The sequence below is a fragment of the Lepisosteus oculatus genome, chromosome 4, assembly GCF_040954835.1.
Source record: "Lepisosteus oculatus isolate fLepOcu1 chromosome 4, fLepOcu1.hap2, whole genome shotgun sequence".
Taxonomy (NCBI): domain Eukaryota; kingdom Metazoa; phylum Chordata; class Actinopteri; order Semionotiformes; family Lepisosteidae; genus Lepisosteus; species Lepisosteus oculatus.
The window spans coordinates 33,774,588-33,789,840 of NC_090699.1; the positions used below are offsets into that span (position 1 = coordinate 33,774,588).

The window sequence follows — 15,253 nt, forward strand, 5'->3', positions numbered from 1 at the left end:
CTGCCAGATAAACTTTATCTTCATTGATTGCACAGATGTATCATCCCAGATCGATCTGAATCACTGAATCTCAGAATTGCTGTCTTTTCTATTTGTCTCCTTATTTTAAAAAATTGTCTTATTACCCTATAGTTTCTTAAATACTGACATTGCTGATAAGTTTGAAAAGAACAAATGTTCCTCTGTGATAGCCTGCCTTTTGAGAAAAGACTAAAAATTCAGGACTCAGTTGGCTATAATGTAGGATGAATCTCCAGCGGTTGATGCAATAGAAGTAAAAGGTTATTGAGGAGCATTCATTTGAAACATTCAATTTGCACTTTGAGTGCAGCTAAAATAACAGCTGAGTTTTTTGGGGGAAATGCTTTCATTCTTGGTTCAAATGTATAGGGCACCAAATTAACACTTAGCGACACTTTGAATTACAGGCATTTCCTTATATTGAATGTTTTTATATTATATATCCAAATATTAGTACTATGATAACACAATGTTAAAACTGGATTTAAGTGGAGTTTAAATTGTTCTTTTTGGTCTTAATGAAACTGTCTGCATAATTTACCTGGCCATAGGTTAATGGAGCCAAAAACATTTCCAAATTGGACGATGCTGTAAAATCTGGAACAGGCTTATTCAATTACAGTGTCAAAGGACACACATTAAATATCTGTTTTTTTATGCTTACATGTTACTCTATATTTAGTAATGTTTAAATCACTTTAATTCAAAGTTTATAGGATAATTTCATTTTTGACGAGGGAGGCTACTTTAAGAAGTTTTTTTTATATATTTGAAAATAGGTTTTTAGTCTTTGTTCTTTACCTGCTTAATCATAAAGTCCTTTCTTATTATAAAAAATAAATCTATCCATTTTAAACAGCCAGCTACCAGTGTTGTAATCCCGGTTGTTGCTATTACTATTATCATTTAAAAGGCTAATGATAATGTTTCTTAAAAAATATCAATTTAATTCCTTTATTTCAACAAAGGAGGCATAAATTCAAAGGCATAATTCTACATTCCCCTTGAAAATGTCAAAATACATCTGATAAAATAAGTATTTTTAAAATACATTTAAAATTGATTACAATGCTGCCTCATTATGCATCATGTAAAATACCGTTTAGCCACTTGATATTAGGCACTTGTTCTAATGGACCAAAGGTCAGTAGGTGAAAATATGCATCTGTGTTTTCTATTGGTTTTAATTGTAAAGGGATGTGTTGTTTAAAACAGAAGTGGAGAGATGATTTCCCAGGGTATAGAAAACAAATGATTATTTCCTGTGTTTCAGATAAAAGAAAACAAAGAAAAAGAGCGTCTGGAGCGACGATTACTGGATGAGTTGTTCAAAATATTCATGGACTCTGACTCCTTTTACTACAGTCTGACCTATGACCTCACTAACACTGTCCAGAGGCAGGGCGACTGTGACAACTCCAGCTTGCCACTTTGGCAGCAGGTACGTAGAAGGGATTTTCAAGAAACCAATTAGCTTTCTAATGAACTTGCTTGTCATGCTTGTCATTGCTTTTTGTATAGTTACCTGAAAGAATGCACAGTCTTGACTTCCTTTCTTATTATTCCTTGGTTTGCCTTCAGGATGTAATTTGCATCAATACAGGGTTATTTTGTTTCATCTCCTTTGTTTTGAATATAGATTTGCCATTTATTTTTATTGTATTCCCACCAAATTTGGGACCATTGATTGACCATTGACTCTTGCACCTACTCATATCGGAGGAGAATGTCTGCATGTCTCCTTCTCTCCTGGCAGAAGAGTTTGCACAAATTGGAGGACACCACTCAAGCCAAGTTGCTCTTGTGTCAAGAGCCTGCTTTTTATCCCTACCACTGTGATTCAGTAATGTACATGTGTTTTGTTATGTTAACAGTGTATGTAAGGTATCGTTCACATTTTTATCTGTTTTAAAAGGTGGATGACAGGTTCTTCTGGAACAAGCATATGATTCAGGACCTCATAGATTTAAAGGTAAGTTCTGGTAGGATGTCCTTTAATATTGTGTTTCCTCCAGGATTGAGGATTCCTCCAGCTTGAATATGTTGCTGTGGATCATTTTATGGACCAAGGAGTCCATAAGCTTTTTTTTTTATTCTCGACAAAAAGCTGTACATTCCTATCCACAAATCAGACAATATTGTATTAATGTAAGAGTATACTGGGAGAATGCTTTTGCAAATGAAAAATATTTGCTCACAGGGGTTGGTATTACAGTAAGTGTGAAGATACCAGATGGCTATATTTCTTAGTTCTTACAGTTGAGGTTAAGATGTGAGGTCTTTCCAAGATATCACTTGCAGAGTGCAAACTTTGCCGTTATACAGAAACGGATGTAGCACTTTTACATTTAGGATGCTTTCTTGACAGACATTTCTGACAGTAACCTGGGCATGTTACTACTAAGGAATAAGTAATAGGTTTATTCCATGCTGAAAAAAATAAGCAAGAAAACTCAACGTTTTGGCCGTGGAGCCTTCTTCAGGTGTGAGCCTGTTTTACTACTACTAACCTGTTAGTGGAAGAATTATTTCAGTCTGTCCTGGTAAATATTTCAGATGTGAAGGTGTGCCTGCCTGTTATTCAATAAATATCTGATCAAGAACAGCAGGTAAATGGCCAAGATCCCATTTCATTCTGTCTCTGTGTGCATTTAGAAAATCCTTGGCAAATCTGCTAGAACTTTTAGAAAACAAAATGGGCCTCTGTGGATGTTTTTCTGTGAACTTGCACATAATGATATACATTAGTATTACAGAGACATAATAACTCTAATTAATAACGGCTCAGCATAAAACATACATTTGTTTTAGCTAGTACATAATCATACCAGTATTTTTGCACTGTTTTCAGTTTTAACTTTTGAAATATTTGCCAGTGTTAGATGTCGTATCTAAGTGGTGGTTCTTGCTTTTTCACAGCCCTTGGGCTATTTCCTTTGCTTGTTAGTTTCCATCTACCTCAGGTTATCAGTGTTGATTCGCAAATCATCCTGTAAATTCAGCATAAAATTAAAAAAGGTACTTTCCCCACAATTGCTTGTAGGCATCATTTTCTCTTAGAACCTTATCGTTTAATTAAAAGCTTCAGGAAAAAGAGCTTATATTGAGTTTTTTAAGTTAAAATTGAACTTTGTAGACCCTAAGCGCTGTGTGATGTTTTTTTTCCTTGTTTCTACATGGCCTTGAAACAAGACCACACATAACACTTTAACACACACAGAAGGTGATTTTAAAGAATTAGAATTTTGCATATTTCAACGTTGTGTGTAATAATACCAATGCCCGATATTTTGTAATCAGACAGAAATGAAATGCATGTGCAACTATTATATTGTGCCAGTTTTTCTGCTGAGTACGGTCACAGAAGCCTTTATAATCGTGTTGCTGAAGGCTTACCGAATATTATTGCACATTATTCAGAAAAGCTGTATGCTACTGTAATATACTATCTAATAGGCAATTTTAGGCATGGAAATGGATCCAGCATATGACTCTAATATGAGGAGAGGCAGTGCAGTGGCCATACAGAATGAAAGGCACAGCAGAGTTGGAGCAGATGATGCAGGTGAAGGACTAAAACCGTTGATTAAATTGAAATGCAAAAAAGCAGTTAAAATGTGGAAAAACAAATTTATTAATTAGATTAGTGCTATTTCAAATGCTGCCTTGTCATTTCTGATCACATCGTACCTTGATACTATACATATATATGTATACTTTATGTAGTTCAGCTGCATCAGCATGTGTAGGCTGCAAAGGAACAAGTAATAGGTTTATTCCATGCGGAAAAAAAGAAGAAAGAGAACACAACGTTTCGGCCGTGGAGCCTTCTTCAGGTGTGAGCACCTTCTTCAGGCTTCAGGCTCACACCTGAAGAAGGCTCCACGGCCAAAACGTTGTGTTCTCTTTCTTCTTTTTTTCCAGCATGGAATAAACCTATTACTTGTTCCTATACTTTATGTATTCTATGGTGGATCTCAATTTTCAAGTTGTTTTTAGAAAATGTTATCAGAAATTAAATAACATTTGTTCTAAGTTATATGTGTAACTGGTAAAATAAGCACTAGTATAAGTAAATATTTAAAATGAGTAACTTTTGTCTGAGGCTGTGGCATCCCAACATAGATCATGAAATAGTTTAATTTAGGTCTCTCAGACAGGCAAAGCATTTTTCTATCAATATTATCCACTCAGACGGCCAATTTTCCCTCTTGAAACAACAGTGAATTACTGTCTCATTATCAGTAAGGCCTGTTTCAAGCCCATTTTGATTTTTAGACCTAAAAAATGGATGGTCTTCTGATATTATGTACTATATAACATGGATAATCCAAACAGCTCTGGGGTTACAATAAAATGCTCAACTCAAACTCTGAGCCATTTTTGTTTCTAATATTTGTCACGATAGGCTCAAATTTCATTGCACTAGGTGAGTGCAATTCTAGAACTTTCCTTGGGTCTTTGAGGTGTTACTGCTGTAAGGAAAAAAATAAATTCAGCACTGAAACTTATTTTTGAAACTGCATGAAAGTAAAGCAAGCACAAATGCAAGCAGGCAGCTGGATCAAATTCGGGAGCTGTTGTCTGTGGTACCTGGGAATTGCACATTTTAAAACAAAGATAAGACTGTTCATGGTTTAAAATGAACCAAATTATGGAGTTCCCCTTAACAGCTGAACTGAGTCTTTAAGAAGGATAACTGCTAAATTCCTGATTCTGTTAACAGTAATTCTCAGATCTGCCATTTTCTTGGGAATTTCACAGTCTGTTGGAGATTAGTGTGAAATCCTTGAATTGTGGTTTTAATTTGTACATGTATACAACATCAAATCTTCAGCTCTGTCTAACTCCACAGGGGAAAGTGTTATTTTGGTGTAAGTTACTAAATAATTTACAGGGAAAATGACAAAAATGTTTCAAATGTTTATTGTAATTAGGAAAGAAGAGAGTTTTAAATTGCGTAAGTTCTTTCTCTGATGACAATGACTCACTTATTTACCTTGTACAGGTAATTTTCTATACATATCAGCAGGCATCAAATGTATCTTTAAAATGCTTATAATTTGAAAATTTAAAATGATACAAGTATTTCTTTTTTCTAGGTTATTTTCACCTTACTGTAACAGTAGCCAAGCTCAGTTGTTATACAGAAGTAATACTTTTATTTCTCATAAGTTAAATTTAGTGTCTGTACCATTTTTTTTTCCCTGTGTAAGAGGAAATGTATTAAAAACAAATTTCACATAAGGGTCTAGATATTCTGTTTACATATAATGAACTTGAAAGAAAGTATATGAAATTGAAAGCAATATGACCAGAGTCCTAATAAAGAAAATTGATTATATATTAAGAATCAGTGGAGAGGGTGAATTGCTAATTCTGCTCTTAATGTGAGCAGCCAGAATACACTGCTGTCCAGGTCATTACAAGGTTGGATTCCAGCTGAGCTGCGTTTTGCTGTTATGCTGTTGATGCGTTTCACCATAGCAAAATGAGATCATTTTGAGGCCTGGAGGTTTCTTGGGTTTTTCTGTCTACAAAGCTGTGTTCGCACCTCGTGACCGGGTTTAGCGAGTTGACAGTTGTAATCCCTCCTGTAAAAGCGGGACAAATAATTGGGACTCACTTGGAGTCTGCTTCTGTTCCTTCTGGGGTCCCGCAGGCAGACGTCTGGGTGCTGCCCATCATCCAGGGCTTCGTGGAGGTGGAGGAGCTGGTGGTGAACTACAGTGAGGGCTCAGATGAAGAGAAGAGCAGCCCTGAGACGCCCCCTCAGGAGGTCACCTGCGTGGATGACATTCACCCTCACTTCACTGTAGCCCTGATCTCACGGAGAAGCCGGCACCGGGCAGGTGGGCATTGCCATTGCTCTGTGAACACTTCTTTCATCACGATCTGCCATTTCTGAAGAAACAGGTGTATGGCACAGTGTTCCATGCGTTGCGCAGTAAATGTGTTTAGCTTTGCATGGGCCTTGATGATGGAATCTGGTGGTAAACGAAAGCCTCCACTTCTGAGTTGCAGTTTTGAGATTTTATGGGTATAGATCTGTAAAAGCTAAGACAGAGAAGAATTATTTCTTCAGTTAATGGAACAAGAAACAGGTTTAGCAGAAAGCACATCTTAAAAAAAAATTGGCCTTTTGTATATGATGGTCAAAGAAAAGTACTTTAAAATGAAATACTGACATACTATAGGCTGGGGGTGGTTTCCTAACAGGAGTTAATACTTGAAAATGTATTGCCTTTAATGTCTTAATTCCTTTGAGGAAGCTTGGTTCTCCCTGCAGTCTGAAACTGCAAACACTACATACTTCAAAGATGTTTGTTTTTATGACTAGCTCTTTTGAAGATGTTGTCAAGTGAAATAATAGGACCAATACCCAAAATATATGGAAATTCCATATCACAGTATGATCGACGGAAGTAGATCAACGGAACTACACATTTCCTGTTGGGGCAAATGCAACCTTAACTGTAGCTATTCCTTTTTTGTTAGATCTATTGAACTGTTGCTAATAATTCCCCAAAAATGAAAAATAAATAAAAATAAATAATAAAATATTTCATAATGACATTGAAAATTCTTTATTAGACTTCTGTCATAGAAATATAAAACACTGACTGTTCAAGGTACTTAATAAAAGCATGGCACATTCAGTTAAAAATTTTAATTTTAATTCCTTACAAATGTTATTTGATAGCTAGTTTTTCTACACCTACACTGTAGTTGAGTATAAAGGTTGTGCCTTTGCATGTATCTTTTAAAAGAAAGGATGCTATTCTTTAACTTCTTTTAAAGGTTTCCCATGATCAGTGATATTAAGAGCACACAGGCTTTTAACTACAGTACACAAAAGTAGTGATTACATTTCTCACTTACTTACAAATATTTATGAAAGATTTAAAAAGAGAAATATGTTCCCCTTGTTGTTTTATAAAATGAGCTGCAGGTATATGTTTCTAATTTCCAACCCTTCAGTAATCAGGATGCTTTCTTACCAGAGAAGCTCTTTGAAACCCCTTTAGAAGGAAAGCAGTCAGAACCTGAGACTTGGGAATCTCACACTCTGTGGCTGCATTGGTGAACGTTTCACACTTTTATAGGACAGCATTGTTTTAAATATATTTATTTTCTACTGTATTTTGGAAAGAATGTATGGAGCTATGCAAAGACACTGTTCTACCCATCTGAATCTGTATTTCCCTGTGTTTCTGTTTTTCTCAGGGATGAGGTATAAACGGAGAGGTGTGGACAAGAGTGGACATGTAGCGAATTACGTCGAAACGGAGCAGCTGATCCATGTGCACAACCACACTCTGTCCTTCGTCCAGACAAGGGGCTCTGTCCCGGTCTTCTGGAGTCAGGTGGGGTACCGCTACAATCCTCGGCCTCGACTGGATAAGGGTGAGTGATCCACTGGGAAGTACAGGAGTGTCAGGGGCAAATGTTCTGAACAGCAGACAAACTCTGTTGCGCTGTTAAGCCACTTTATAGACATTTCCATTCAACACCATGCTGATTCGCTCTAGTCACATTGTTGAACTTCTGTTTTCATTGTTCAACATTGTTCTCATTTTAAATATGTTGCAATGGCATGCCTTGTATTTTTGTCATTCTATAGTTTCTCCTCTTTTTATCATATTATTTGTTTTAGTACAGTTTGCCATAGATTCTGAGTGTCCTACACTTCACTGTTTTACTGCTGAAAACGTTTCTGCTCTTGCCCTGTTTCTGTATTATTCCTGCTCTGTATCAGCATACTAGGTCACTGATCAGATGGTTTGCAGTTTTTGCCATGTTGGGTATTTATGATGAAAGCTGCCCATGTGCATCAGAATAGCAACACACCAGGGAAAAAAAAGCCTCGAGCAATGTCAGCTATTGCCAGTGCAGAGACAGTACCTAAAGCTGTGAATTAAAAACATGATTGAAATGATGATGGGAAATGTGCTCCAGAAACACAGAAATAGGAATAAAATAATTGGAAGCTAGGTCTGTAGCTAAGCTACAATAATTGGAAGCTAAGTAATATCCTAGGTTGTTGGCATGAGTGCAAATCAAGCATTTTGTATTCATTTGCCTAATATTTTTTATTGCTGTGTGTGTAAAATGGATGCATGTGCAGCATGTAAAATATTTTTTGGGATGTTCAAAAAAACCTTTGATGAATTGAATGATTGATTTTTACCATCCATTTATACAACTGGTTACTCGTATAAAGAGGTCACGTTTTGATGAGAATGTACTGTAGTTCTACATGTATGAAGCAGACATGACTAACACACAATGTCTAACTAGAACCTGTCCAAGATGAAGAGTTTGAAAATGTTTTAGCAATCATAGTTTTTATGTACATACAATAAGCAATATACTGGATGCAATATAATAGAAATAAGCAATATACAACAGAAGGCTTAGCTATAGATTTGACAGATCATCGTTAGTTCAATATGAGAAAACAGTCTTGATGTAACTTGAATAATTCTTTGACTCTTTGCGGTCTCCAAATTATGAAAATAACATTGCATTACTGTCAAGACTGCAGTGAAGGGCAAATAGACAATTCCAAAGCCTAAATTTGTATATTTGACTTGGTTTGATTAAGAGACTGCTTCTTTTTAAATTTCTCAAAGCTTTTTTGACATTTCCACTTGCAAAAAGTAGGAACCAAGGGCACCAAGATAGTGTAATTATCATAGTAACAAGAGTGGTTTTATTTCAGAGTCAAGATAAATGAAGTGCAGAAATGTTTAAACTGTTACTGTTGAAGTAATGTGAGGTAATTGCTGGGCTCTGTCCTTTGTACAGTATGCTTTTAGAAAATCCCCTTCAAAAAAAGGGCCCATTTTGAGAACAAGTGAAACAGTGTAAAAACAATACAAATGCTTACCAGGAAATGCTAGAATCAAATATTGTTTTTTTCTCAGGTGAAAAAGAGACAGCTCCTCTCTTTGCCGCTCATTTTGAGGAGCAACTGAGGATTTACAAGAAGCAGGTGAGTGTGGCCTGAATAAATGGGATGAGATTGCACTGTGCATTGAGCAATGCAAATATTCTTCAGTTTTCTTCATCTAAAGTTTGCCTAGAATACCAAAAATAACATGAGGGTGTCTGTAATAAAGCTATACCCTAGTCACCTGGTGATTCAAAGAGGAAAACAACTTTTTAGCTTGAATGCTTATCCTATACATCTTTACCTTGTTGAGGAGGCTAATGTAAGATAAAACATAAACTGAATGCCCAGTATTGGTAAAAATACATAGACGCTAAATCCCATTTAGAAGATACAATTTTAGTTTTTACTGACCTTTTTTTCAATTGTAAGGCAAATGACAAATTAACCTTTTGTTTGGATTTGGGCAGGTTATCATTAATTTAGTGGATCAAACAGGAAGGGAGAAGCTGATTGGAGATGCATACCTCAAGCAAGTTCTGCTTTACAACAATCCCAACCTGACCTATGTGTCTTTTGATTTCCATGAGCACTGGTAAGACATTGGAGTGTGGAGTTGGAGATTGTTCTGGAAAAGGAAATTCAGTTGCGTTCTAACCTTTACTGCTTCTCTCAAGGATGGGAATCGAGAAGTGATGAGTGGGAGGATAAGCACAGCTAGCAGACTGTTTAATGAAGATTGCTTTCCCCTAAACAGTGGTTCCCAGGAATAAAAAGCATCAATTTTAAGTGGGAGACCTTAAATTTAAATAGTTTCACCATCTACACAATTTTTTGCGGGAGTGAGTGGGGGGGCATATTTCTAAATTTGGAGCATGTTAAATTTAGAAATCGCTTGGAAATCCCTCTGAGAAGCTGGGTGACTTCGATGCTTCCAGCTTCCCCCAAGTAATGCCCCTGGTGTCAAGGAAACTCTTTGGCTGCCCAGTTTGTCTGCTTTGAACAAACCTTCTATTAATATTTTTTCACCTTCATGGATGATTTATTTTATCTGACTGAAGTCAGTCTGATAGGAGTGCAGCATAGTTGTAGAATGATTGCTTGAGGATCAAGTCAAGATGACATTTTAAAACTCATCTGAAACCTAAGAACAATTTAATTTGCTTCACTATGTCAAGAGAAAATGAATGAGCCTTCAGTATGGACTTAAAAATGAGAGTGGATGGATTGCTAATGTCTTCACGAATGGAATTATATTGAGATAATACGAGGGAGTGGGTTGGAGTTAGCTGAGTAAGAAACTGTATTCCCACCGGCTGATTACCACAAACAAGGTAATTTTATTTGTATCTATTATAAATAAGCATTATTGGTCACACTGATTTAAAGGTTTGCCTGGGCACCCACAGAAAGAAAATCTATGCTAGGCTTGGATAAACTTGATTAGTGTGCTTTTATATGACCCAGGATCCTGTTCAGAGTAAGTGCCTGACGCAGTATGGCCTGCTAAGCTAATCAGGCTTGCAAAAGGTGCATCAATTGAGCCTGCATGTTTCTAGAAAGTTCCATGATGTTCATTCTTCAGTAGTCAGATATTGTAACTGATAAAGTAAAATATTAATTACATGGTCTGTTTTGCTTAGCTTTTTTTGTTTTGTAACCTATTTCCAAAGAAAATCTCGGTTTTCAATAGATATTTTTAGAACTCAAAATATAGAATAGAAGAAAGCTTAGTTCTGTTGTGGGAAATAGGTGTTTACATAATGCAGTGCTCTTTTTTTTAGCCCTGTACTAAGATATGGTGGACTGATCGGTAATTATTTTAATGTACTGTAGCTTATGCTACAGTTGTAAATTTTATGAAGTATTTTATTTAAAATTTGCTGGTTCTTTTTTTTTGGAAGGATAACATTATCATATCATACAATAATTAAGTGTGGTCTGACAGACAGTATGGAACCTGAATGTATTGTTTTCATTTTTGCTTTGCAATCTAATCAACATTCTAGCTAAAAAGATCTCTAAAGCATGTTTAGATTCCAGGAAGATTTAGAGGAAAGTATGTACATTACAAGAACATGATTGTAAAGGTGAGCTGTTTTTAAATTGTTGATTTTGAGGTCAACGTTTGATCTACCAGCCATATGTCTATGAAATTCTTTTTACTCCTGTTCTCTGTTCACTCTTTTTGTTCTAATTTAGAGGTGACTGGATGCATAAAAAATGCTATTAGTGAAAGCCTTGTTAGGTCCACTGGAACGCAACGCAGATGGTGTTTCAGTGCTTTAACAATATTTCCCCCTACCACCACCTGCCTTTTTATTTCCATGTAGAACTGCTATTTTCTTCTGAAAATATTTCCACATCAGCTTGGAAGAGTCAAAGATGCTAAGGACCGAGAACTGTTTTTATACCAGTTGCTATGGTTGCTCACAGTTAAAAGGGAACTGGCACGCTATTTTCATATCCCAGGGTTAGAAAGAGTCGGGACTGATGAGTGTGTTTCAAACCACGATAAAAGTAAAATGTGCACAGTCACCTGTAAAACCACCAATTTACATCACAAAACACTAAATTTGCAGGTATGTGCAGCACCATATTCTAGGATTCAAAATGAGGCAACAAAACTTCTAGTGACATGATGCAGCCCTATAACATTGTAGACAAGCAGGCTTGTGAATACATCTCTTTTAATTCAATAGAAATATTGCTTTGATTTTGAGATTTTTGGTTTTGCCAACAAATACTACTTGTTAACTCTACACGCAGAGCATGGAACATTTCTGCTGTACAATCTCTAGTTAAACAATGTTTAAGAAATAATTCATCATTAAAAATACAATTAAGCCATGACCAGTCCACTGTACACTCAATATCTGCCTTCATTTAATTTGAGTTAGCTATTGGGAAGACTGTAATCTTTGCTGCAGTATCCTTTTAAATTGTATTACAATGATGTACAGTACTATTGTATTGCTGCAAATCCTTAAGGTGGCATGAAGTAGCCAGTTTAAAGAACAGCACAAGTATTTTCTGGACAATTAAATGCCAGCAATGGAGTTCTGATTAACTTAATCACATCCATAATTTTGAAAATAAAAGCTTTTTCATGTCTCAGTGACGTGTACATCTGCACAGTAAAAACAGGAGAGGTATACTTCTAAGTAAATATTTCTGTTCCTAAAACCCTTACATACTTCTTTTTTGTTGAATGATTGCTACTGTATGTATTTGAAAAAGGCAGATCGACTGAACTTGAAGGGTGACAAAAAGTGTTTTACTTGAAGGTTGACAAACTACGTTAGAATTAACCTACATTTCCTTTATTGAGAGAGTAAATGTTTGTGGGTTTTAAGCTATTTATTACCTGAAGATCCCTATGAAACCTGCAACACTTTGGTTCTTATCATTGGCAGACACTTTTATTTGAATGTTTCATGCAATGCATTTTAAGACAAATAGAATATGATATCCTCAAAGGGGCAGCTTTGCTCTCTTTACTGCACAATGTGAGAGGACTTCACTAATTAAAGTAATGTTTTTTTGCAAATTCAAGTGAAATAAAACTTTATTCACGTTGTTACAGATTAGAGCAGAGCTATTCAATCAGTGGCTCACTTAGTCCACTCCATTACACAATTTTGCAGATGTCAGCTTCTCAGTTATTTTATTGTTAATTAGAAGGCTCAGTGTAGCAAATGAGGTGGTTGTATCAATGTATTTTTGAAAGTCAAGACCACATAAATCTTAAACCAAAAAAGCTTGCTTATGTTATTTGATTATTTATTGTTCATTTATTGTTTTTATAAGGAACTTGGCTTTAGCCTTGGAGAGCAGAAATGTGTCATTCAAATGGCTGAAAATATTAAGCTATAAACAGATGAAACCAACAATATCTAAACATGTATAGGTGGAGACCAAAATCACAATATTGAAAGGTGAAATAGTGGTCTTTTCCTGAGATTCTAAAGCACAGTTTAATGCATGGATTGACTTCCACATTGATATACTGTAACTTGCTTTCTGAAAGGAGGATACAGACTACTGTTTTTTTAAATGACTATATCTAAAATACATGGAGCTAAACTAAATGTTTCGCCTCTAAATATTTATAGTTTTGTCAAATTTGGTTTTGATTAATTTGATGAAGTACAGTGTCATCTTATTCAATACAATTGCAAATGTTTTCACAGCCGGGGGATGAAGTTTGAAAATGTCCAGACTCTTACAGATGCCATCAGTGACATCATAACTGACATGAAATGGGGCTGGTGAGTTTGTGTTGCATACTGTGTTAAACATGGTTTGTCATTCCCATTAGACTGAATGCTAGTACAAATCAAAAGGCAGGATTCCAGTTGTGGGCAGCACTGAACTACCAGGGACAAATTTGTGATTTCTTTACTTTGTTTGGAGTTACAGCTCAGCCCACATCCATTTTCAGTCCTTAATAAAATATGTAAGATCTGATGCTGTAAATGCTGGACTGAACCTTCTCTAGGGTGAATTTCGGCTTTGCTATCTTGTATTTCCACCATCTTTCTCTGAATTCATTAATATATCTTTTCAAAAACATTCTGATTTTAAACAGCAAGCATAGCTCTCCACTATTAAAATGTGTATAGTGTGGTGGCTTTGCTTTGACTGATCAGAATAGTGATCAGACATCTTGGGTTGCTTTCCAGGGCTCCCCATCTTAGGCTTTGTTATTGACATAGCCTGCAGCAGTGAACATGTATTGTCTTTCACAGGACAAAAGCCAGTGCCAAAACGCATGGTGTTAACTGTTACTTCCCAATGCAATGTATAGAAAGACAAAACATTTTTTCTGGAACTCAGCTGACTCTAAGTGTATGCACGGTCTCTATAACTTGGATTATGCTGCCCTATAATATTCTTTGTTAACACCATTGTTCTGTGCTCTATAAAACAAAAGCACAGCTGAATACACTTGTGCCATTTCAGTGAAAAATCTGTATATGTAACTTTTTACAGCTACAGAAGAATATACTTTTAAATACACTCCACATTTATTTCAAGTCAGTAGAGTTTATTAAAATGTATTGCAGAAGGCCTTATATGAGGCATGGTTAATGAGGCAACCTCATCCCACTTCTGAATGAGCTACTACTGTAACAGCTTCTCTAATGTGGTTCTAAGTAGAGTTTCTAATCTACTTTAAATTCTTGGACTTCCTGTACTTTGACACACTCTGTTAAGGCATTCTCAAAAATCAATTATAGCACTTTCTAGGTTGAATTGAGGGAAGGGGGACTGGAGTCAAAACACTTCCTAAGCGGTCTAGTCCACCCTTCAGTTCGTAAGCTTGTTCTTGTGTTGCCATGCCGACAGGGTGGACCAGGCTGGAGTGATCTGTAAACAGGAAGGCATTTTCAGAGTGAACTGCATGGACTGCCTGGACCGGACCAATGTGGTACAAGCAGCTATTGCCCGCATAGTCATGGAGCAGCAGGTGAGCTATTTCGGATTCTCTCGGTTGATCAACACAACAAAATGATGGCTAACCCAATAAAGATTTGTTTGTTCCTGGTTAAAAAACAACAACTTTTTTTAGGCACAAAACTCAAGTTTCATAAAGTATGTAAATATTTCCTTTGTAAATCTACATTTGAGGAAGATAATGGGGAAACAAAACTTTAATTTTTGGAGGTCTGTTGGATAGCAACAAAAAACTAACTTTTTCATATTTCATATGCAGTTCTCAGGGTTTGAAACAGTGGTAGATTACTGCAAAGACAATTACATTAAGCACTCTCGTACAAAACCACGCACCTGCGTGCTGAAGATGAAATAATTGTAAAATAGAGTGCAGGGAAGGCTTGACTGTGCACACACATCTGTTTTGAAGGAACACAAACTTGCCCACTTTAATTAAACCGCTTAATATAAGACAATTATTGAGTCTGTGAGCACAAAAAAATAATCTGGTGTCACTGTATACATTTGCATGCCAATACACTGAATAATTGTGGAAACTGTGCAGATAGTGTTTTGACAGGTAGAACCTTTAAGTTATGTATTTTTTAGTTCCATTTCACTCATTTAATTTTGTATTTTGGCAAAGCTCAGCATTGTTTTTTGATATCTGACTCAGGTATCATGTTGCACACCAGTGATAGACTATTATGGAACATGTGATGTTCACTCTTATTTTCTTCATTATGAAAGCACAATATGGAAAAGATTTTTGGTCAGGCAGATTAAAATGGTAGGGAGCAGCATTTTCTGCCTTTATGTTGGTGGCTTTCCCATTGTAAACATTTCAAACAATCATGATCAAACCTTTCTTCTGCTATTGATTTGTATTGAAGTGAT

General features: G+C 36.0%; 1 protein-coding gene across 1 annotated transcript in view; it reads left to right on the plus strand.

Moving 5' to 3' along the window:
* The window catches only part of inpp5f (inositol polyphosphate-5-phosphatase F), an 85,166-nt gene that overhangs the window by 57,303 nt on the left and 12,610 nt on the right, over positions 1 to 15,253 (plus strand). The window contains exons 5-12 of the mRNA XM_069189114.1: positions 1,295 to 1,462; positions 1,937 to 1,993; positions 5,684 to 5,873; positions 7,249 to 7,428; positions 8,952 to 9,019; positions 9,388 to 9,512; positions 13,111 to 13,188; positions 14,270 to 14,390. Coding sequence (XP_069045215.1) covers positions 1,295 to 1,462; positions 1,937 to 1,993; positions 5,684 to 5,873; positions 7,249 to 7,428; positions 8,952 to 9,019; positions 9,388 to 9,512; positions 13,111 to 13,188; positions 14,270 to 14,390 — 987 coding nt within the window. The remainder of the gene's footprint in view (positions 1 to 1,294; positions 1,463 to 1,936; positions 1,994 to 5,683; positions 5,874 to 7,248; positions 7,429 to 8,951; positions 9,020 to 9,387; positions 9,513 to 13,110; positions 13,189 to 14,269; positions 14,391 to 15,253) is intronic.